This window comes from Toxotes jaculatrix, chromosome 3 (genome assembly GCF_017976425.1).
Source record: "Toxotes jaculatrix isolate fToxJac2 chromosome 3, fToxJac2.pri, whole genome shotgun sequence".
NCBI classification, from domain to species: domain Eukaryota; kingdom Metazoa; phylum Chordata; class Actinopteri; family Toxotidae; genus Toxotes; species Toxotes jaculatrix.
The window spans coordinates 15,903,614-15,922,796 of NC_054396.1; the positions used below are offsets into that span (position 1 = coordinate 15,903,614).

Genomic DNA, 19,183 nt, shown 5'->3' on the forward strand with positions numbered 1-19,183 from the left:
GTGATCACAGTTTTCTGAGTGAGTGATATAAACAAGATGAAACCAGAATGAACTCTAAACCATCTGTCTGAATAATCTGTCTTCTCACAGCACCTCACCTGGATCACGTCATCACTCTTTGTGAAACAGAAATGTCAGTTCCCACTGTGCTGTGGCATATTTTCACTGAAATATGTGTGACACGGACTAGAAGAATAGAAGACAACTTTATTGTACACCGGAGTGGTGAGAGCCTTCATGGTAATCTGCTTCATAGTAAATGTGATGCCAACCTCATGGTGGCGCTGGAGGAAACGTCAACAGATCACGAGTGTTGTGGGCTTCATTCTCTTGGGAACGATTAACGTCTGTACCAAGTTTGTGCCAACCATCATGTAGATGTTGAAAACGTTTATGAAATAATAGAATAATTTGACCAGCTGGTGGAACTAAAAGAAAATGTCACAAAGTTATTAGGACTCATCCTCAGGGCGCTCTAAATATTTCTATCAAATTAGATTACAATCCATCCTTTTGAAAAACTTCAGTCTAGACAAGCAGTGGACTGATTCAATTAGTCTCTGGAGCCATGCAAATAAAGCAAAGCATAAACTATTAAAACATGAAGTAAAATACTATGGATTGTGATATGTGGCTCACTAAAAGCTAATCACTGAAATGCTGATTGCACTTGGAACAGAGGACTTGCCAAGGATGAAAACTGTCTGTGAGGATGTTCGTACTGTTTTCAAGACTGATTCACTTGAAAGCTGTTTAGTCATCCGAGAAGATCAAGTTGTTTCGTGCACTTCTTGAAATCAGGGTTACTTTTTTCAGGGAAGCTCAGTGTGTCTAGCTGTACACGGATATTTGAAACATTCAACCGAGTTTCCCCCGAAGTACAACAGGCCCTGTTATCGAGGACTGTTCCCACAGGAAGTCACAACACTTGCTCTTGACTGTGAAATCCTCACAACGCTGAAATGTTAAGCAGATGGAAACCGAGACTGAAGGCGTCTTTTTATTTTTCAGCTGATGTTCCTTGGGGCCAATTTGTTACAAATTTGTTGATGATGAAACAAGCTAACATGCCATGTGAATTGCCAAAGGTGAAATCATCCGACATGCTCTTTTCCACGGTTTTCCCTCCGCTGTGAAAGCTCTGAAACAGGCAGCGCTCCAGATTGGACGCTCCTTTCACTGACCTCTGCTGCCATCAGTCACGGCTGTTGACTCTCCAATAATGACTGTCTGTCATGATGTCTTTCTGCTGCACAAAACCCTGTCCTGTCAGCACTGACTGGAACACACATATTTGCTCAGGACCACATTAAACATTGCTCTCACCCGCCGCTACAGGGGATTATGGGAATATGAGTTCCCTGTCAAAGTAGGGTGACAGGGGTTGCGCAGGAGGAGCATGTCAGAAAGCAGCACAAATATGGGGTCTAAGATTGACTGGAAAAACCATAGCAACAAGAGGGGTCGGCCCTGAAGCGCAGCGTCCCTGTTCAAAGCCCGAGTCAATACTTCTCCGGGCTTTTCTTTACCCTCCTTTCGCTCCTCTCCTGCTCCACTTTTCTGTCCTCGCTGGAGAACAGAGAGAGGGGCACCTTCCCCAGGGCCGCATCATTCACTGCCCGTGGTCCCAAAGGAAGCAGAGCCAAACACAAAGGCAGCGGTCATTGCCATTCTCCACAGTCCCCCACCATCCTGAAAGCCACATTTCAATCTAAAATGCTCCCTCCCCGCCTCACCCTGCCCCACCCCCTGTGGACAGGGACAGGTCAGAGTGGGGCACCATGGGATATACCTCCAGTGGGAGGAGCCATGTTTCTACCTCAGTGACTCACAGGATGTGGAACATAAGGAGGATGGGGAGGATTAGTTCAGCTAGTACAGCATGACTGCACCTGGACATGGACCTGGACACTTCTGGGATGTTTAAGTCTAAAAGTATGCTATGTATTCAATATGACACATACATGTGTAATAAATACACACGTTTCACTTTATGAAATGGGTACAAAACATACACTTGAAGCATCTATAATCGATATTTTTATGATAACAATGTGATAAAGTGAAAGAGGTGGCTCATAATGATGAAACTACGCTACCGTATCTCGTGGGAATGTTTTCAGCCACAGCAGGAAGCAGTGAAACACTCTAAAGACACACAGTACACAGTACCTGCTCAGCATCAAGCAGCAGACTGTCAGTGGCCCGCTGGTGAACATAGTGGAGCATTGAGTAAGATTTTTTTTTTTTTTCAGGAGTTGGTAGGGTTAAAATCGAGTGAATATTGGAATTACATTCGGCAAGTGGCTGCAAACACAAGTGCAGCTGAATAACAATGTGGCTCCATATCTGCTGCATGTGTAAATAAACTAACTCCCCATACCAACTTGAAAGGTGATGTTATGTGAGTCTAGTTGTCACAACTTGTTTCTGCTACTCACAAGTGGCCAAAAAAACCCCCCCAAAAAATAAAACAGAAATTACAAATGCAAACATCGACACGATGCACTTGTAACTGTCAGAAATCTGCTCCAGAGCTGGTGCTGTACATGCAAACCTCACATAACAACACAATCATCAAATCCTCAAGCACACTTACAGATGTAAAACTTCCAGGTCAGTGAAACAACAAAAGAATCAGTGTCCTTAGACTTTGGGGTTTTGTACAAAAATGATTAATGAGACTCTCACTGGCAAAGATCCAACTAGTTTTTATCCAGAAGTCGACAAGATTCTCCCCCTTCATTACTTCTGCTGGCTGAAATCTGACATGGCCATGTTATCATAGACACTGAAGAGAAAAATGTTGTGCAGCGGGGGTGTTGCCTGGCAACATCTTTATGATGCAAAGTGACTTCCTCAATAGACTAAGATGTGACATGCTGTTCGTTGGTCCTGGCTGGGAAAGTACTGAGGGAGCAGAGACAACAGCTCCATACATTCCTCCGCTGGCTGAGTTGTTCTGATGTTCTTATAGAGAAATGTATCAGAACATATTTAGCCCAAACTGAGTGTGTCTGGAAAAACATTCTCCCTGCCTTTCATTCATTCATTCACTCATTCATTCACTCCCCTCACCCCCTCCCCTTGTCTGTGTCTCTCCCTCCGTCAGTGTCTACTTGGAACGTTGGCTCTCTTCCAGATCATCAGCCTGTCAGCAGCGATTCTTCAGTCTGACAGAGCAGCAGCACTAAAGAGGCAGAACGACCGACTCACACAGTTCAGGGTTTCCTGTCTGCACTCTGGTTTACACCCACTACAGTTTGTCCCCCGTGGATGTCCTTAAGACCACTGAGAAAGCATGTCAGCTGCCACTCATCACTACAGACAACAGACAACTCGTCATGATAACTACAGTCTGACGCCTGCAGCTGATCAAACCTGTGACCTGATTTCACTCTGAATATTTTAAATAACTATGTCTGGTATTGTGCTGCCACACCTGAAGAGGAGAGCAGCAGCAGACAGATTTAACCAAAGGCATTTCAGCACTTGGATTATAATTAAAAGATGGAAATAAAACGAGGATAAAACCTAATGAATAGTTTGGCATTTTGGGAAATGACATTGAAGACTGATGCCCCTCTCAAGTCTGCATGGTAAAATAATAAGGCTAGAGCCAGCAGCTGGTTAGCTTAGCTCAACAAAAAAAGACCAGAAACACAGGGAAACGGTTAGCCTAGCTCTGTCCAATCTATCAATCATTTAATTCAAGTAAGCGTATTCACCAAAATGTTGAACTGCTCCTTTAACTGGTATTTTAAAGGAACTATTCAGCAATGTCCAACATATTATAAATTGGGACTTATCAAATCTTCTAGAGTTGTATATTTATTATTTTAAAATGCAGAAGTATAACAAGCAAGCAAAAATGTTTTGGATTATGCTTCTGACAAATGATAAATAAAAAACCTCATCAGTCAAACCTCCTCGGTGAAATCTGCTAATTCACTGTTTGAGGACTAGTTTTTCTTTTTATTCATTTTCAGTCCCACCTTGTTGTAGTAGTGAACCTCCACCACGTGCCACAGGCCGTCGCTCACACCTCCGAGGATGTACGGCGAAACCGTAGTCTTGGTCTCACCTGGGAATCAATCAAAGAGGGGAATGACTGCACAGCACTCTAAAGAGTAAATCATAAGGAGAAAGAATTAATCAACCAATGACGGTTCTACCTGCGGAGAAGGTGAGCTGAATCTGTTCGTTGATGATTTCCATGGCGATGAAGTCATGTTTCTCGTTGAAGCGGCCGTTGTAGAGTAACAAACCGTTGGACTCTTTGGTGGCAAATCTGGAAAAAATAATAAATTTTATGTAGTTACATTTTTGTTCACTTTCAAAACTCTTTTTTTATGTATTCATTTGTTCTATAGTCACCAAATAAGGCTGGTGATATTCTACCTTTTTCTTCCTGTCAAAAAATGTTATAAAAAGAGCAGAACCAACAATGAAGTGATCGCACTAACACTAACAACAAGTGTTTCCTGTGTAGCCAAATCCTGATGTAACTTTCTGTAATTCCTCTGTGCCACAGAGCTTCATTGTCTTCAAAGAATATTTAAAACACAAAAATGAGCCACACTATTACACTGGCTGACATGTTCCTTCATCACACTGAACATGGACACTGCACTTTATCCACCATCCTGCTGCTGCAAATACTAAAGCAACAAATGTGGATTAATCCATGACACAAAATAGTTCCATAAAAATGCACAATTTTCATTGTGATTATTATTTTAATAAAATAAAAATATATTTGTAACAATTTTAAAAACTTATCTTGAGTAGGAACAAATGTGTTTGTGGCTTGCACAGGATTTGTTCATACTACTAAAATTATACAGTAACACCTTGAACATACAGTATGTACACCGAATGCAATGACTGACAAGTGTACTGTAAAAGCATATGCTGTCAGCCATGCCTGTACTCTGTGTTAACAGAAAAAAAGACAAGAGAAAAGAAAGGGGGCAGTGGTCGGGTTTGGCCTATTTAAAAATATTTTCCTTTCACACTGAAGTGCTCGTATCGCACAGTGATGCAGTGTGACGTGCAACTTACTATTGCAGAGATGAGCTCAAGATTCAACAATGCAGAGGTACTGCAGAGATCACTGAACAGATAATGAGGTTAATCATGGGCATGAGGTCAAGCCAGATTTAAAATAAGAGTCACGTTTGCAGCACAGACACAGTCAAGGAATACAGAATTTGCGTGCCATGAAAAGATATCACAGAGGCACATTAAACGACACAGACACACAACACAACACAGACAGAAAACTAGGGCAATGTCAAAGCAGCAGGGTGAGGGAATGCATTACTGCAAGAAAGGAAGAAGCGCACAGGAAAAGACAGTTCAGAGTAATGACGACAACTGCTTCGAAATATATTTTCTCATGGTGGAGAATGCAGACAGCTGCCAGTGCTGTAACAACAGCCTCAGTTTCAGATTTCTGTTTGCATCTTGATGGTGAAACCAGAGAGTGCCCAGGGCCGTCGCGTTGCATGATCCTCGCATATTAATGCACATTTCAATATTTCTGCGCACACAGAGTTCAAAATACAGGGACCAGACTGATGACAGAGCCTCGCTCCCTAACAGGGATATAACTGGAGGTGTGTGGTGGAGCACATGGTTTAAAAATATCACGTCTACCTGTCAGCTGTGGTCTGTGGTCGTAAATCTGGTCCCATGGAAATGGGTCAGTGGGATTTGTGAGATAAGTGTGTTATAATGAAGGAAAAAAAAAAGAAATCCAGCTCTAACTACCAGATGTATTCATTATCCATCCCACAGAGGACCCAACAATGAGTCTCCTGTGCACATCTGTCAGCTGAGAGGTGTGTAAGGTCACTGTCACTGATCATTTACTCCATTAACATGGAGCTTAATTTTTTCCTCAGTAGCACTGATTAGCTCTGTTTCAGAAAGGTCAATGTCAATCCGCCTCTGAAACACTGAAAACCGCAAAGTTAGCGTGACTTTCTTTTTTTTTCTCAACCCAAATTGGTGCCGCAGCCACCATCAAAGCAGCGAGTCTTTTCTTTAGAGGAAGGATGTCATTCATACATTCAAATATCTATACATGCTCTCAGACAACATGAGCAGCCCCCCCCCGCCAAACACTCCTTTCAGTCTTCAGGGTTTGAGGGTTTACTGTATACAAGGCCATTTGTGCAGTATTCTTCAGCTGTAGAGGAGCCAGGGGGCACAGCACCACTGACCTGCTTACTGAGAAAAACGATAATCACGGCCTCAGAGGAAAAGAGGATGCTGATGCTCCAGCTGATAATACCATCACCGCATGGACAGAGCACAGACAGAGCAGTCAGACAGCTACTATACATCCACTTTTAAAAAAAACACAGCGCCAACTAGAATTAAGATCCAGAGTCTATTTCCCTTCACTAGACTTCAAGTCTTTGACGTATCGATTTAAAAGGCTGTGCCGCGTTGCCCCCCCGAGCCCCTCTGAACTATGAGAGTAATCAGCCGGAACTAAATACTGACTCAACTGGCATCACTGTGTGTCACATTAGGCATCCATCAGTAAAAATAACAACCAGTCTGCCCTTATGTAGGGAACCGTGTCACGCTATCCTAACATGCTGCAATGTATAAGATGTGTGCAGTGGGGAGGAAATGAAAACGAGCCGCTTATTGATTTTACAACCTGTAAGTGTGAAATAAAATGATGTGCTAGAAAAGAAAGAGATTATTATTGCTGTAACATAATTTTTAAATATTTTTAGCTGTTAAATCGGGTCCAGACTCTCAACAACTCCAAGGTGGATTCTGATAAAATTTGGTGCTGACATTCAGGCCCCCGCAGGATGAGCTGTAATAACTTTGTTGATCCTTTAATTTTTCATCAATCACCAGGTCACAATTTTTAATTTGTAGTTTGGTCTGTGTCGAAATGCCTGCAAAACTAATGACATCAGCCTCACTGTTATTTGTGTTAAGCGCTAATTAGGAAATGTTCAGTTCAGTCACAGTTCAGTATCAGAGATATCAAGATGTAAAAGACCTCAGCAGAAATATCATCATAATCTGTTCAAGCCAGCGCTGATCCCATCACACTCTGTGCTTTTTTTTTGTGAAATCTCAGTCTTAATTGTGGAGCTCCAGAGCCAAAGCTGTGATAGAAAGAGACCTAAAATTAGCCGTCAGTCGGAGTGAACAAGATCCACATCCTGAGCCATTCATCATAACAGAAGCCCTTTCTGGGAGAAACCCGATCAGTGCAGGTTCAGGTAACAGAGCCACTTGTTGACCTCACCTGCCTCGAGCTCTCGGTATCAACACCTTTTACACAGCAGCTACTTCACAGCTTCTCTGACCTGCCAGTGATACGTAAAACGCTTTCAAAACTGGTTTGAGCAGTTCTCCATCAAAAAAAGACTGTCATCTGAACCTCGCTTTAAGAAGCGCCGAGTCCATAAAGCTCACAAGGGGGATATTATTTCCACTGGCATCCATTGTGAGTGTCAACCCCTGCCAAGCATGTCTAAGGTGACATGAATTACAATACGCAAAGCAAAATGGAAGTACAACATTCCCTGTGATACCATTCGAGAGGTGATACTTGTTGTGACAGATATCAAACAGAACAGACGGCTTTTATCGTTGATTACATTTCATCACATGGAGGATCCATGCTGATTGGAGGTACCGCTGTCTTTGCAAGAGTGGTATTCACAGCTCATCTACTCGACCTCAACCAGATGCACCTGCATCCCAATTACTGTTTCTAACATTCAAAGGATGAAAAATGACATAGATGGCAAAATCAACACTGTCTCCAAGAAATTATGTTTCTATACATCTGAAGATGTTTGAGGAAGGTGAAAAGGGTGCATTCATAATTACATTATTATTACTACAGTAATCTTTGCCAAGTAAGACTAGAACTTGCTTAGCTTAATTCCCAGCGACCGGCATAAGATGAAATAAAAACAAAAACGATATCTTGCAAAAAATGAACCTAAAACTGTTCTGTCTGCTTTTAAAACTAATGCAAACTAAATTTGCATGAGACAGCTCTTTCTTTCTGGGCTGTGTAGAAAAGAGAAGGAACTGTGGGCTCAAATCTTTGCTATTTTTGCTAAATGCTAATTATGGCATGAGATAGCACCTCCAGCTCTCAGAGAAAGTGCCAGCGTTAGCAATGACAGCGCTGTTTGCACTTCTCATGTCATAAATTCTTCCAGTCTGAAAATAGTCTGCACCGAGTCTACTTGTGTTTTTCTTTGGCGTAACATTAAATAATGTGGTCAGTATTTAGTCCTGCCACCTTTATGACAGGACTAAATGCCATAAAATAGTTTGATGAAATATGTTTATTCACTTTCCTGCCAAAGTTGGATGAGAAGATCGATACTACTCTCATGTCTGTAACTACGAAGCTACAGTCAATTCACTGTTTTATGGAGGGTTATGCCTGTGCTAAGCTAAGCTGATCAGAGAGTGGTATCAATCTTATCATCAAAATGTTGAAATATTCCTTTAAAGATGTATTAATGGGAAAATGAAGCAAATAGTTTTTCCTTTTTGGAATCAAGGGTCTCAGTAGTAAATAAGACTGATTTAACTTGACTTGACAAACATTTGGGGAGAAAAACACTAAAGATAAAACCTAACTTAAAACTGACATTAAAAGGCAAGTTAAGTATTGAAAAATTACTGAAAAGAGACTCACAAACTACAGTAATGACACTGCATACATAGACAGTGAATGCACACTCATCATCTCAGGCTTCACCTTGGTGAGGGAGACTGTGCTGAAATAGGCCAGGCGCTGACTCACAGCTCAAAGTGACCAGTGACACTGACTGTAATAAGATCAGACTCACTCTTGGCTGAAGGATTAACATACTCATATTATGCAAGTCTCCTCTCCAAAAACTCAGCTCCTTCAGCTCACCTTCTTCCCAACACTTACCGCACAAGTTGCGCTTCAGTACAACACCTCTAACATTCACTATATTTTAGCAGTGGTTCTGTATTTTTAGCACAGATGCTATAATCTGATACCAAAGTGGCTCTACAGGAGATGCCTGTTGTTCAGTGAGCCCCATTATTGCTATTAAACACCATTATGGTTACATAAATGTGAGGAGGGGGAGAGCACTTCAGTGGAGAGAGCATGCCTGCAGAGGTAGGATGTGGGGGTGGAGGAGGAGTGAATCACAGATTACTGAAAGGCGATGGAGCAGGGCAGGTAATGCAGGTGAGCTGCGGCTTGTTGCAGGGAGGCGGAGGTGCTTACGTGAGAGAGAGGGTGAAGTGAAAGCGCTGGCGGAGGCCCTTGAAGGTCAGGAAGGAGTGCGGGGGGAAGTTGCGCGTGGTCATCTCGCAATAGGGCTTCTCAAAGCCGCCCGGCGGACACTCGCACTTGAACCCTCCAACCAGCAGGTTGACGCAGGAGCCGCCGTTCTTGCAGACTCCCGGAGCACAGCGGCCGGAGCGGGATGACAGTTCGCAGTGCTCTCCTGGACAAAGAGAGATGGATGGAGGAGGAGGAGGAGGAGGAGGAGAAGGAGGAGAAAGGTGGAGAGAAATGAGGATTAATATTGTTTATGACAAGAAGCTTTGCCTCAGTCATCCCTGTGGCTTCCACCTCAGGGACGCCACACTGCCATATTTGTTTTTTCCCTCTCTGCAGTTGTCCGAAATGTGCCATTTTGGAGTATAACATTATCCACCTTGTGTCAGGGACTGTGAAATATACAGCTGTACCTGTAACAAACATACAGGACTGCATGAAAAATTGTGACACTGTTGACAAAGCGTATGGGAGGAAATCTGACTTTCAGTTACATTGTTTTCTCTTCGACTGCATTTCAGTCACTTTCTCTCCTCTGTGTCACACCCAGCATGACTCCCCCTCCTCCCTCTGGGAACATGGCTGCAGTTGGTGCTGCATTCATATTCAGTGGGACAACCTGATGGCTGGAAGCAGTGAGTTGGAAGTGTCAATGCATTCAGACTCTGAACCCATCAAATAACATGATTGCAGTTTCTGCAGACTGTGGTGGCTCATGATGATTACTTTCAGCTTATTCACACCTCACAGACACTTGGTGAATTCGTGGTGACACTACAATGTTTCTGATTATTTTTTTCATTCCATTTTGCATTTTTGGATAGTGCCAGTTGAGATACAGAGAGCGGGGGGGGGGGGGGGGGGGGGGGGGTACATCATGCAGAATCAGCTGCAGCTACTTGACGGGTGTCTTAAACCATCAGGCCATGGAAAAAAAACAACCTGTTGTTTCCTGCTAGTCAGATACTAAAATTCATCTAAAACTGAAATGTAAATCTATTTTGAGAATTTACATTATAAAGACTCATCAAACCCTTTGAAAAACATGTATGTTATTGGTCAAAAGCTCAGATGTTTTGCCTGTTTGTGAAGCTAACATCTGATCCCTTTATTTTTCAACCAAGACCAAACTACAATACCATAACTTTGAAAATTTGATTCCTTCAAATCAGATGAAATCAAGAGTAAAATGTCTGTGAGCAACTCATGAGTTCAAAGATATTATTTGCCACTTTAGATTTAATGACTCACAAAAACTGACTGACTTTCTGGTCAATTGGTCATTGATCAAGAATAACTATTTTGATAATCAAATAATCCTTTAAAGTATTGGGGTTTGTCGGTAAAAACAAAGATATCTATGACTATTTTCTGACACTTTAAAGACAAAACAACGGATCACTTTACAGAGAAAATAACTGAAAGATTAATTGAAAACAGTAACCATTTGTTGCAGCCCCAGATCTCACTGAGCTGAACTGTGAGGGGTAGAGTGAGACACAGGACTTCAGGTCACATCAGGCCAACAAAGCAAGAATCGGACAGCGATCACTGCGAAGGGGCAGAGCAGAACAGCACTGGTATACTGAGAGAGCGACAGACAGTTTGACTGTGACCCGGTGAAAGAGTCTTCGTTCTCCTAGGACCCTGAAGTCCAGCTCACATGTGGCGTTTGTCTGGATCCTCGGGATAGGAGGCCGCAGCAGTTGCTCAGGCGAGACTGCTCGCTCTCCCATGCGTGAGCTGGAATTTGTGTCAAAGCCACTCAGCCAGCAGTGTGGAAGATTTCCGCTGTGTGCAGCACTACTGTAACACTGGCGCACACACACACGGATCCCACATCTTCATCCAGCACCACTGATACACAGGCCTTTTATTTACTCTGTGTCTATTAATCACTCTATTCACAGGCCTCTGAAAGCAAGTTTCTTTGTTTTGACGCTGTTGTCTGGGTACGTCTATTCAGTCAAAGCAAATTCAAGAGATGCTGGATGAGACGTTAAAGTGGCTGACACTGACTGAACAGTTACTGATTTTACATAGATGGATATTTTGGACCACAGAGGGGGGAAAAAAAAGACTTCATTCAGAAGACAGTGATTAAACTTTCAGCTGCAGTTTAAGACAAATGACTCACACAAGGTTTTTAAGCTGTTACTTAACGTTGGCAAATAATTAATTCATGCTTTGCAGTTTAGCAAACCTGTTGCCAGGTTGTGGGCCCAGGTTTATTAGCTGGTTTGTACCCTCTGCCTATGTAGTTTGTTTCATCTGTTTAGTCAGATCTTAAATTCACAGGAGGGAGCTCCTCTGACGAACTTCTGACCTCCCACTTTCAGGAAAAGGACAGCGGAGCATCAAGGCAAAACCTTTTGTTAAAGATTTACTGACATTACTGCAGGCTTGATGGCTTATTGTTAAGTGGGAAACCCTCAACCTTTCATCACTGAAGGTTTTATTAATGAAGGCTTCTTTGACTTGTAGGTCACACGACCAGGCATCCTGAAAGGTCTTTATAATGGATTATCCCTGATCTGTGAGAGACCAATAAATGTTTGGTTTTTTTTTTTAACCTATTAACAAATCCATCCGTGACAGCTCCATACGTATGCCTTATTCTGAAGTGCTATAAAAAGTTGCAATATGTCAGGGTGCCATGTCTGTGTCACTCTGTTCCACAGGCAACAAAATGGAGCGTAATAGCCCATCCACCCTGTCAGCCTGTCATGTTCTTACTGATACCTCCTGATGACAAACAGCCACTGCTGGCCAGCCGGCTGGAAAATAAAGCCTTTCTGTTACAGTGCTGTCTGCCTCGTTATTAATTCAGCAACTCGCTGTAGGCAATAAACTACTTGTGTTTCTTTAAGCTGTCGCGGGGGTGAAACATTGCATCAGCAAACAGAGCTGTATTAAACAGAGACACTCAGATTGTGGGATTTCAGTCTGAGACACTCAGACGGGTGCAGGTTTATAAAGCTGTAACTCCCTGTTGATACCTGATAAAGTGCTTATCAGTGTCTAGTTGATACCTGTGGGACGTCTTTACCGCAGGTGCTCCTGAACAGCAGCTTTACGTTGCCAGGTAAGCAGCACACCAAGGGTGGGGGGCAGTCTCGCACTCACAGTTCCACTAAATATCCTGATCAATAATTCAAACTCTTCTCCTCTGCTCTATTTACGTTCCTCTATAAGTCCATCCCAGTGACCACACTCCTGTGTGATCCTGTTTTTATTTAGACAGCAGCTATGGTCTTATTGGTTAATAAATCTACAGACGTGATTGAACACATAAACTGCAGATAAGCTGAACTGAATATTAGGCAAACACCACTTTGCCTCTGAAAAATACAGAGTTAAAATAAACTGCGTCCATTAAAGCAAACCACTCCATGGATTACAAATTAAAATATTAGCACTTCAGCCTACACGCTGGCAAAATTATTCCTGCTTTTCTCAAACATAAAAAAATAAAAAAATAAGTGCCCATGTATCTGCAAAATGGATCTGCTGCATTTTATCGCTGTACTGCTTCATCATAAATTGATCCCAAAGGATTTTCATAGAGAGAGAGAATAAACAAAATGGACAACATGTGACAAATAAGACTTATAATTGACCAGTTTCTGCCAATGTGACAGATATTCACATTAAAATCCACACCAGCACACAATCAAAAGCAGCGTTGAGCTGTTTTGAAAGTGTATAATTAAACCTTAGAAGAGAATTTATCTTTAAAAGTTGTAATGTAACTGTGCACCGCCCATGTGTGCAAACTGTTCCTGCAGACAAGGTTTCCTCAGAGATCTTAAACCTGAACAGGTGTGTCTGGGCTGCTAGGTAACAGCAGAGCATCGGCTCTCCCTGCTGAGTGAAACAGAACGGGTGGATCCCTCCGGACACACACCAACAGCTCTGAGCTCAGGGAAGCTGAGAGCAGGATCCACTTCCACTACAGCAGAGACTCAGTTTGTTCAAACGCAGATGATTCAGGTGAAGACGAGGAGGTTGGTGTAAGGACGGTTACACAGTTTCAGCTGGAGCAAGCAACCACTCAGGATTATGAGGGTGAATAATGAGATAAGATGATCAATAACACAAGAGACACATGACCTCGAGCTGTATCTGTGATACAAATCTTCTTATCGCATGATAGGTCATCTAGAGGCTGAGGATCTAGATGAAATACTCTGAAACACTCCTCGCTGGACTTAATTTAAAGAGAATGCAGAGAAAAACAGTCCCAAGCTTCTCTCTGGACTCGACTGCTGACAAAATGAAAACTAAATAAACAGAACCTGCCCAAAACAATTCAATTCCACCAAAGTAACAAACAACTCTTCTCTTTCTGACAAAACATCTGACAGCTATTCTACAATTTTCATCCAGTTTTCAAGTAGATCCTCACACAGCCATCACCACGACTGCAGACTTTCCTAATGATTATGCTTCTTCAAACACTTTTTGATGTTATAAGTATAACCTAAATCTTTACAGTTGTGGTTTGCAAATTATTGCAAAGCACAGCATAGCTCAGTTTACAAGAAAACATTTCAAGCTGTACATAACTAAGGCATTCAAATGTTCTCATTTCATTTCATTGCAACACAGCCTGTGTGTCTGGCAACACTTTTTTTTTAATACATGCCATCTCTCAGAGGCAAATTGTGGTGGCTGTCAGTGGTTGGCAGGTGTTAATTTCAAACTCTGGCGTGAGGTGTTTTGAAAATGGGAGTGTGAACATTTACCAGTTTTTTGTTCCAAAAGTGTTGTGGTGCTTTAAAACCCCGCAAATGTATTCGCAGTTACTGAATGAATTACAAGAGGATAAAATAAAACAACTTTTCATATTCAGAGGGGAAAAGGTCAGCAGTCAGACATGCAGGGTGGCATGCAGACAGTCTTTGAACAGATGAGTGTTACTCCTCCTGCTGTGTGTTTTAAACGTGTGTGCGAACTAAAGGAAGATAACATCTTGTTGTTCATCGTCTGCAGAATGACTCAGCCGAGCCAAATCATTCACTCTGTCCTTTTGAAGAACAGCAAAGATGATGGCTGTTATATTTTTTCATTTGCTTTTCTGCTACCATCTGGCAACGCCTACGGTCCAACAGTTCCCCAACACAAACACACACACACACACTTACGACACATGCACACACAAACATTCACACATACTTGTTTTACTATATTCATGGGGACCCGTCGCTGGCATAGTGCATTCCTTAGCCCGTTATCCTAACCATAAAGAATTTAATTCTAACCTGAACCCTAAAACCAAGTCTTAACCCTCAAACAGCTATTTAAAATTGTGGGGTCCAGCATTTTGGTCCCCGCAACACTGTCAGACACCTCAAAAATACTGTGGGCACCCGGTTTTTAGACCACACGAACATAGTAAAACGTGTCCATGTCTATGTACCATTAACACCAGCCTCTCACACATACAATCACAGCTTTGCAGCACTTAGCTACCTGCCTGAAACACATGGACTGAGCAATTTAGCGCCACTACAGTGTCAGGACTGATGAACTCAGCACTCACTGAAGCAGAAAACTGGGAATTTTAGATCACACAAGAAAATCCATCAGAATGAGACCTGCCTGAACGACCTTGTTTGATCAAACAGTCTGACTGTGATTCAAACATCTGAAATAATCACCTAAAGAACCACATTCACTCTCTGCAAAGTCCTGCATGCTAGATTTACCAGCACCTGGGTCCAAACCCCCAACTAATGGAGACTGATGTGGCCAACTGTGGTCGACTGCTGATTTCAGTGTGCCCGAATGAAACTACGCCCACTTCACCCACTCACGCATTCACTCTCCCTCTCTGCCGATTCACGTTAAAAGCACCTACAATTCAGCTCCAACACCCACAGCTGTGCATAAGAATATGTAAGTGCCACTCAACCTGGACTCTGAGTGACTAGGCCCACACACTCAAATGCCGACACTATTTCAGGCTTTATAAACAGCCGCATAAATAGGTGAAAAAACCTTTTAATGTTTGATGGGGAACAATGGAAGCGATGCCATTACCGAGACGCAACAACGTGGATTTCTGCAGTTTCTGAACTCTGGTTTAGCTCATATTTAACAGGAAAAACATTTTGTTTGGCAGCAAACAGGATTTGTGGTTTTAGTTGAGGCTCAAATCAGATTTTTAAAAAAGGGAGAAAGGTGAAGTGGTCCTTTAGAGTGCACAGCTGCTCAACACCTGCACATAAAATGATTCTGCCCCAAAATGACACTTCTGTTAAGTACATGTTTATTATATTTATTTATTTTTCTATAAGCACTTCTTTACTCTCTATGGAAATGGTCAAAACTTTATCTGCTGATGAAAGCCACAAAGTGTGGTTGAAAGCTCTGGAAGAAATCACCTGTGAATGATAGTAGATGTGTATAAATAAATGCTGTTCATTAATGCTGTCAACAATCTGTAAGGATTTCTTTGTAATACTGTAAGATGTTAAATAATTGGAGCGAAATTACACTGTGAATCAATCATCAATCAACTGCACACAGTTATGAGTGCACCATTGGAGAAGTTTAAATGGCTGACAAATCAATAAACACAGCTGTATATAACTACATTATATTGTGCTGCAAACTGTTTATCTGTTTGGCAAAAATTCTAACTAGTGCGAAGAAAAAAGTAAAGTATTACCCTTTAATCACACGTAATGAACCAACCAGGGTGGTTCTTCAAAGACAAGATGAAACTCTACATCACATTAAAAAGTCAGGATTTGACCCACTTAACCTCTCAACAGAAAGATGGGGCAACTTCCCTACTATTCATACTGTATAAATTAGCATTTTTTAACTCTCCTCCTCTTTAAGCTCCTTTTCAACTCCTTTTCCCCTTACCCCTTAAACCGAGTATGCAGACAGTCTTTAACCCTTTGAGGATGTGAATAATTTTTGGATCAGAGACTGAATAATTCCTGCAACTGGTTCGCAATTCTGCTGCCAACAGTAATAAATTAATTCTTCATTATCTCTGAAAACGGAAGCTTCTGTCCCCTCTGTCTCGACATACTGTGTGCTTTGTGATATGTTTTTTTTTTTTATCTTAGGTATTTTTACCACAGGGCATTTTACAGCCAGGGGACACTCTCCATCTGTGCTGCACACATCTATAATTAATAATTTCCTTCCTTTATTCCACCCAGCGATACTACTCTGGACAGAGAAATTGTTGTTTCTTGTTTTCTTCAGTGCAAAACACTCTATGCAAAGGAAATCTGTCTCTGAACATCCCTAGCTTCCAAAATAAGCATCAGTGAGGAAACAGAGCTTGTTATATCATCGTTCTTTCTTCTCTTTGGACGTCAGCTTTGAAACAGAATCCACTCCTACAACTCAGGATGAAGTTTCGCATGTAGGTGTAAAGAAGTATGTACGTACACAAGGTATTCAGTAGCCACACAAACAGACACACGAACAGAAATAGATTTCGACCAAAAATGCAGCAAAGCGAAGCATAAACAGACATTTTCATCATTTAAAATTTAGGAGCACAGTGATAATGGCAGAATTTGATCTGGTAAGTAAACAAGAAACAAAAATAATAAACCCATGTGGCTCTACTACTATTTCTAAAATCACAGAAATGTATAGCAGCTGTTTACAGGTTTGTTTACTTCCTCTGTGGCTGACTGTAACAGTGTTAATCAAATCAATAACTCATCACTCAGCCTTTGTCTGCAGAGCTACAGTCACCCGTGTACAGGACAGTCTGTGTCTATAAAGAACCAGGTTCAATAAAGAGCTGAAGAGGGCCGTGAATGGGACAGATGTAGGCATTAAAGCTCCCGTGGGATCTTTGTGAAGGAGACAGAAATTAACATTTGGAAGGTTACACGTGGACAGCTTGGCAGAAATTGTGCCCTTTCACCTCCTAGTGGCACTACACATGACAGTTTGCTCTTTCTCATCCCTGAAACTGTGATTGTCCAATCATACGTGAGAAACTAACTAGTAATAGGAGTTAATTAGCTGTCAAGCTACAGTTGGCAAAATCTGCTGGATATAGCTCAAATTTAGGCGGCATGAGATGAGAATGCTGCTTTTGCTGCCTCCTCCATGGATGTTTCATCTTCACTCGTGTCTGTTTGTTGGTTTGTTTATTTGTCAGCAGGATTACACTAAAAGTGCTGAACTGATTTGCACCATGGGCCAAGGAAGGACAATTAAAATTTTGGTGTGGATCCAGTTTAAAGGGGCAGATCCAGGTGTACACTCTACTGAGTGTCAATCTAGTTTACATCTGTAGGAAATCATAGACTTATTCTTTCAAAAAAATACAACAAATATCGAGCAGTAAATCTGACATTGTAAACTGAACAGAAAGCTTAATGCCTAGAGCAACAATAGCTAAAGGGGGGGGTGAACTAGTTAATGAAGCCTTGAGATGAGTCTTAAAAAAACAAACAAAAAACACTAGTTGTGTAAAAAGGGGGCTCTCACCTGTGTAGTCCTCAAAGCACTCGCAGGTGTAGCCTCCCTCTCTGCTGCGACACACCCCGTGGGCTCCGCAGGGTTTAGAGTAGCAGAGGTCAATCTCTGTCTCGCAGTAGTCTCCTGTGAAGCCGGTGGGACAGCGGCAGCGCAGCCCGGCGATGGGGTGGATGGGTCTGAACAGGATGGTGTCAGAAGCAACAAACGGCGCCAGGCTGTCAAACTTCAGCACCGACACACACTTCATGTAGTTCTCACATGGCTCGCGAAGGCAGATGTTGTCATCAAAGGGAAGAACTTCCTGTGAAGAGATCTGGGCGAGAAGGCTGCGGTTTAAATACAACCTCTCCTGGAGCTCCTCAGAGCCGAAAAACTCTCCACCTCCACTTTCGACCCCTCTCCCAGGCCCGTCGCCTCCTGGCCCGAGCCCTCCTGCCCGCTGGTGTCCCTCCCCAAACACGGGCACAGCCACGGACAGGCTGACGTTGAGGATGCGAGCAGTGACGTCCGTGTCGTCTTGGATGTTAAAGATGACAACGTCTTCAGGGGCGGCAGACAGGACGCGGGCGACGCCATCAAGAAATTGCGCAAGCAGCAGGGAGAGAAAGTGCTCCTGGGAGGTGTTGGCCAGCCTCAACGTGATACTGTTGGACAGCATTTCATCGGTGATGATGGTGACTTGGAGAATACACTGGGCCGACACTGAGTGGACGCCATCTGAAAGAGACAGAAGCAACAGGAAAACAGGGAGTTAACATGAGACTGATGGCACATTACAGCAGTGTTCGTAACTAATGGATCCAAAAATGATTCTCAAGTACATTGGCACTGCTTTTGATTTAAGCTGATTTTCTAAGTCAACAAATAGCAAACATATCACACAATCATTCTGTGGAAGTTTTCCTAAAAATGAATGGATAGGTTGAAACTGAGCTGTGGTGGAGGAAGAGTAACACAAAGAGGGAATTTTGTACCAAAAACACTGTAACTTTGGAAGATATCCACTTAATCTGTCTAACTCAGACAACTGAAACAACGCCATATTTTTGCACAGAAGGACTGTGGATTTTATCCCTCATCACTTAGACGAACTTTAGGAAAAGACGTCTTAATAATCAGTGTGAACAGGAGGAATGATTACAGCAAGCAATGTTCATTTGGGAAGTTGATTAATGTTTTTAAGACGGACTTCAGAAATTGTGAACCTGTTCTTGAAGCATGAAAAGAGAGTCCTAGTAAAAAGAAACAGCGGCTGAGCTCAGATGTCAACAGATCAATTTCCATGACAACCAAGAAAACTTGGTCTTCTGATGAAGACAGAAAAGGTTGTAAACTCCAGGCGATGGCGATATTCTATATTTTTGTTTCTGTCAACAA

General features: G+C 42.3%; 1 protein-coding gene across 1 annotated transcript in view; it reads right to left on the minus strand.

The window, feature by feature from the left end:
- celsr2 (cadherin, EGF LAG seven-pass G-type receptor 2) overlaps positions 1–19,183 on the minus strand; it is a 61,125-nt gene that overhangs the window by 21,375 nt on the left and 20,567 nt on the right. Inside the window, exons 2-5 of the mRNA XM_041033536.1 lie at positions 17,816–18,523; positions 9,278–9,500; positions 4,176–4,291; positions 3,996–4,084 (exon numbers count right to left, since the gene is read on the minus strand). Of these exons, the coding sequence (XP_040889470.1) occupies positions 3,996–4,084; positions 4,176–4,291; positions 9,278–9,500; positions 17,816–18,523 (1,136 nt within the window). The remainder of the gene's footprint in view (positions 1–3,995; positions 4,085–4,175; positions 4,292–9,277; positions 9,501–17,815; positions 18,524–19,183) is intronic.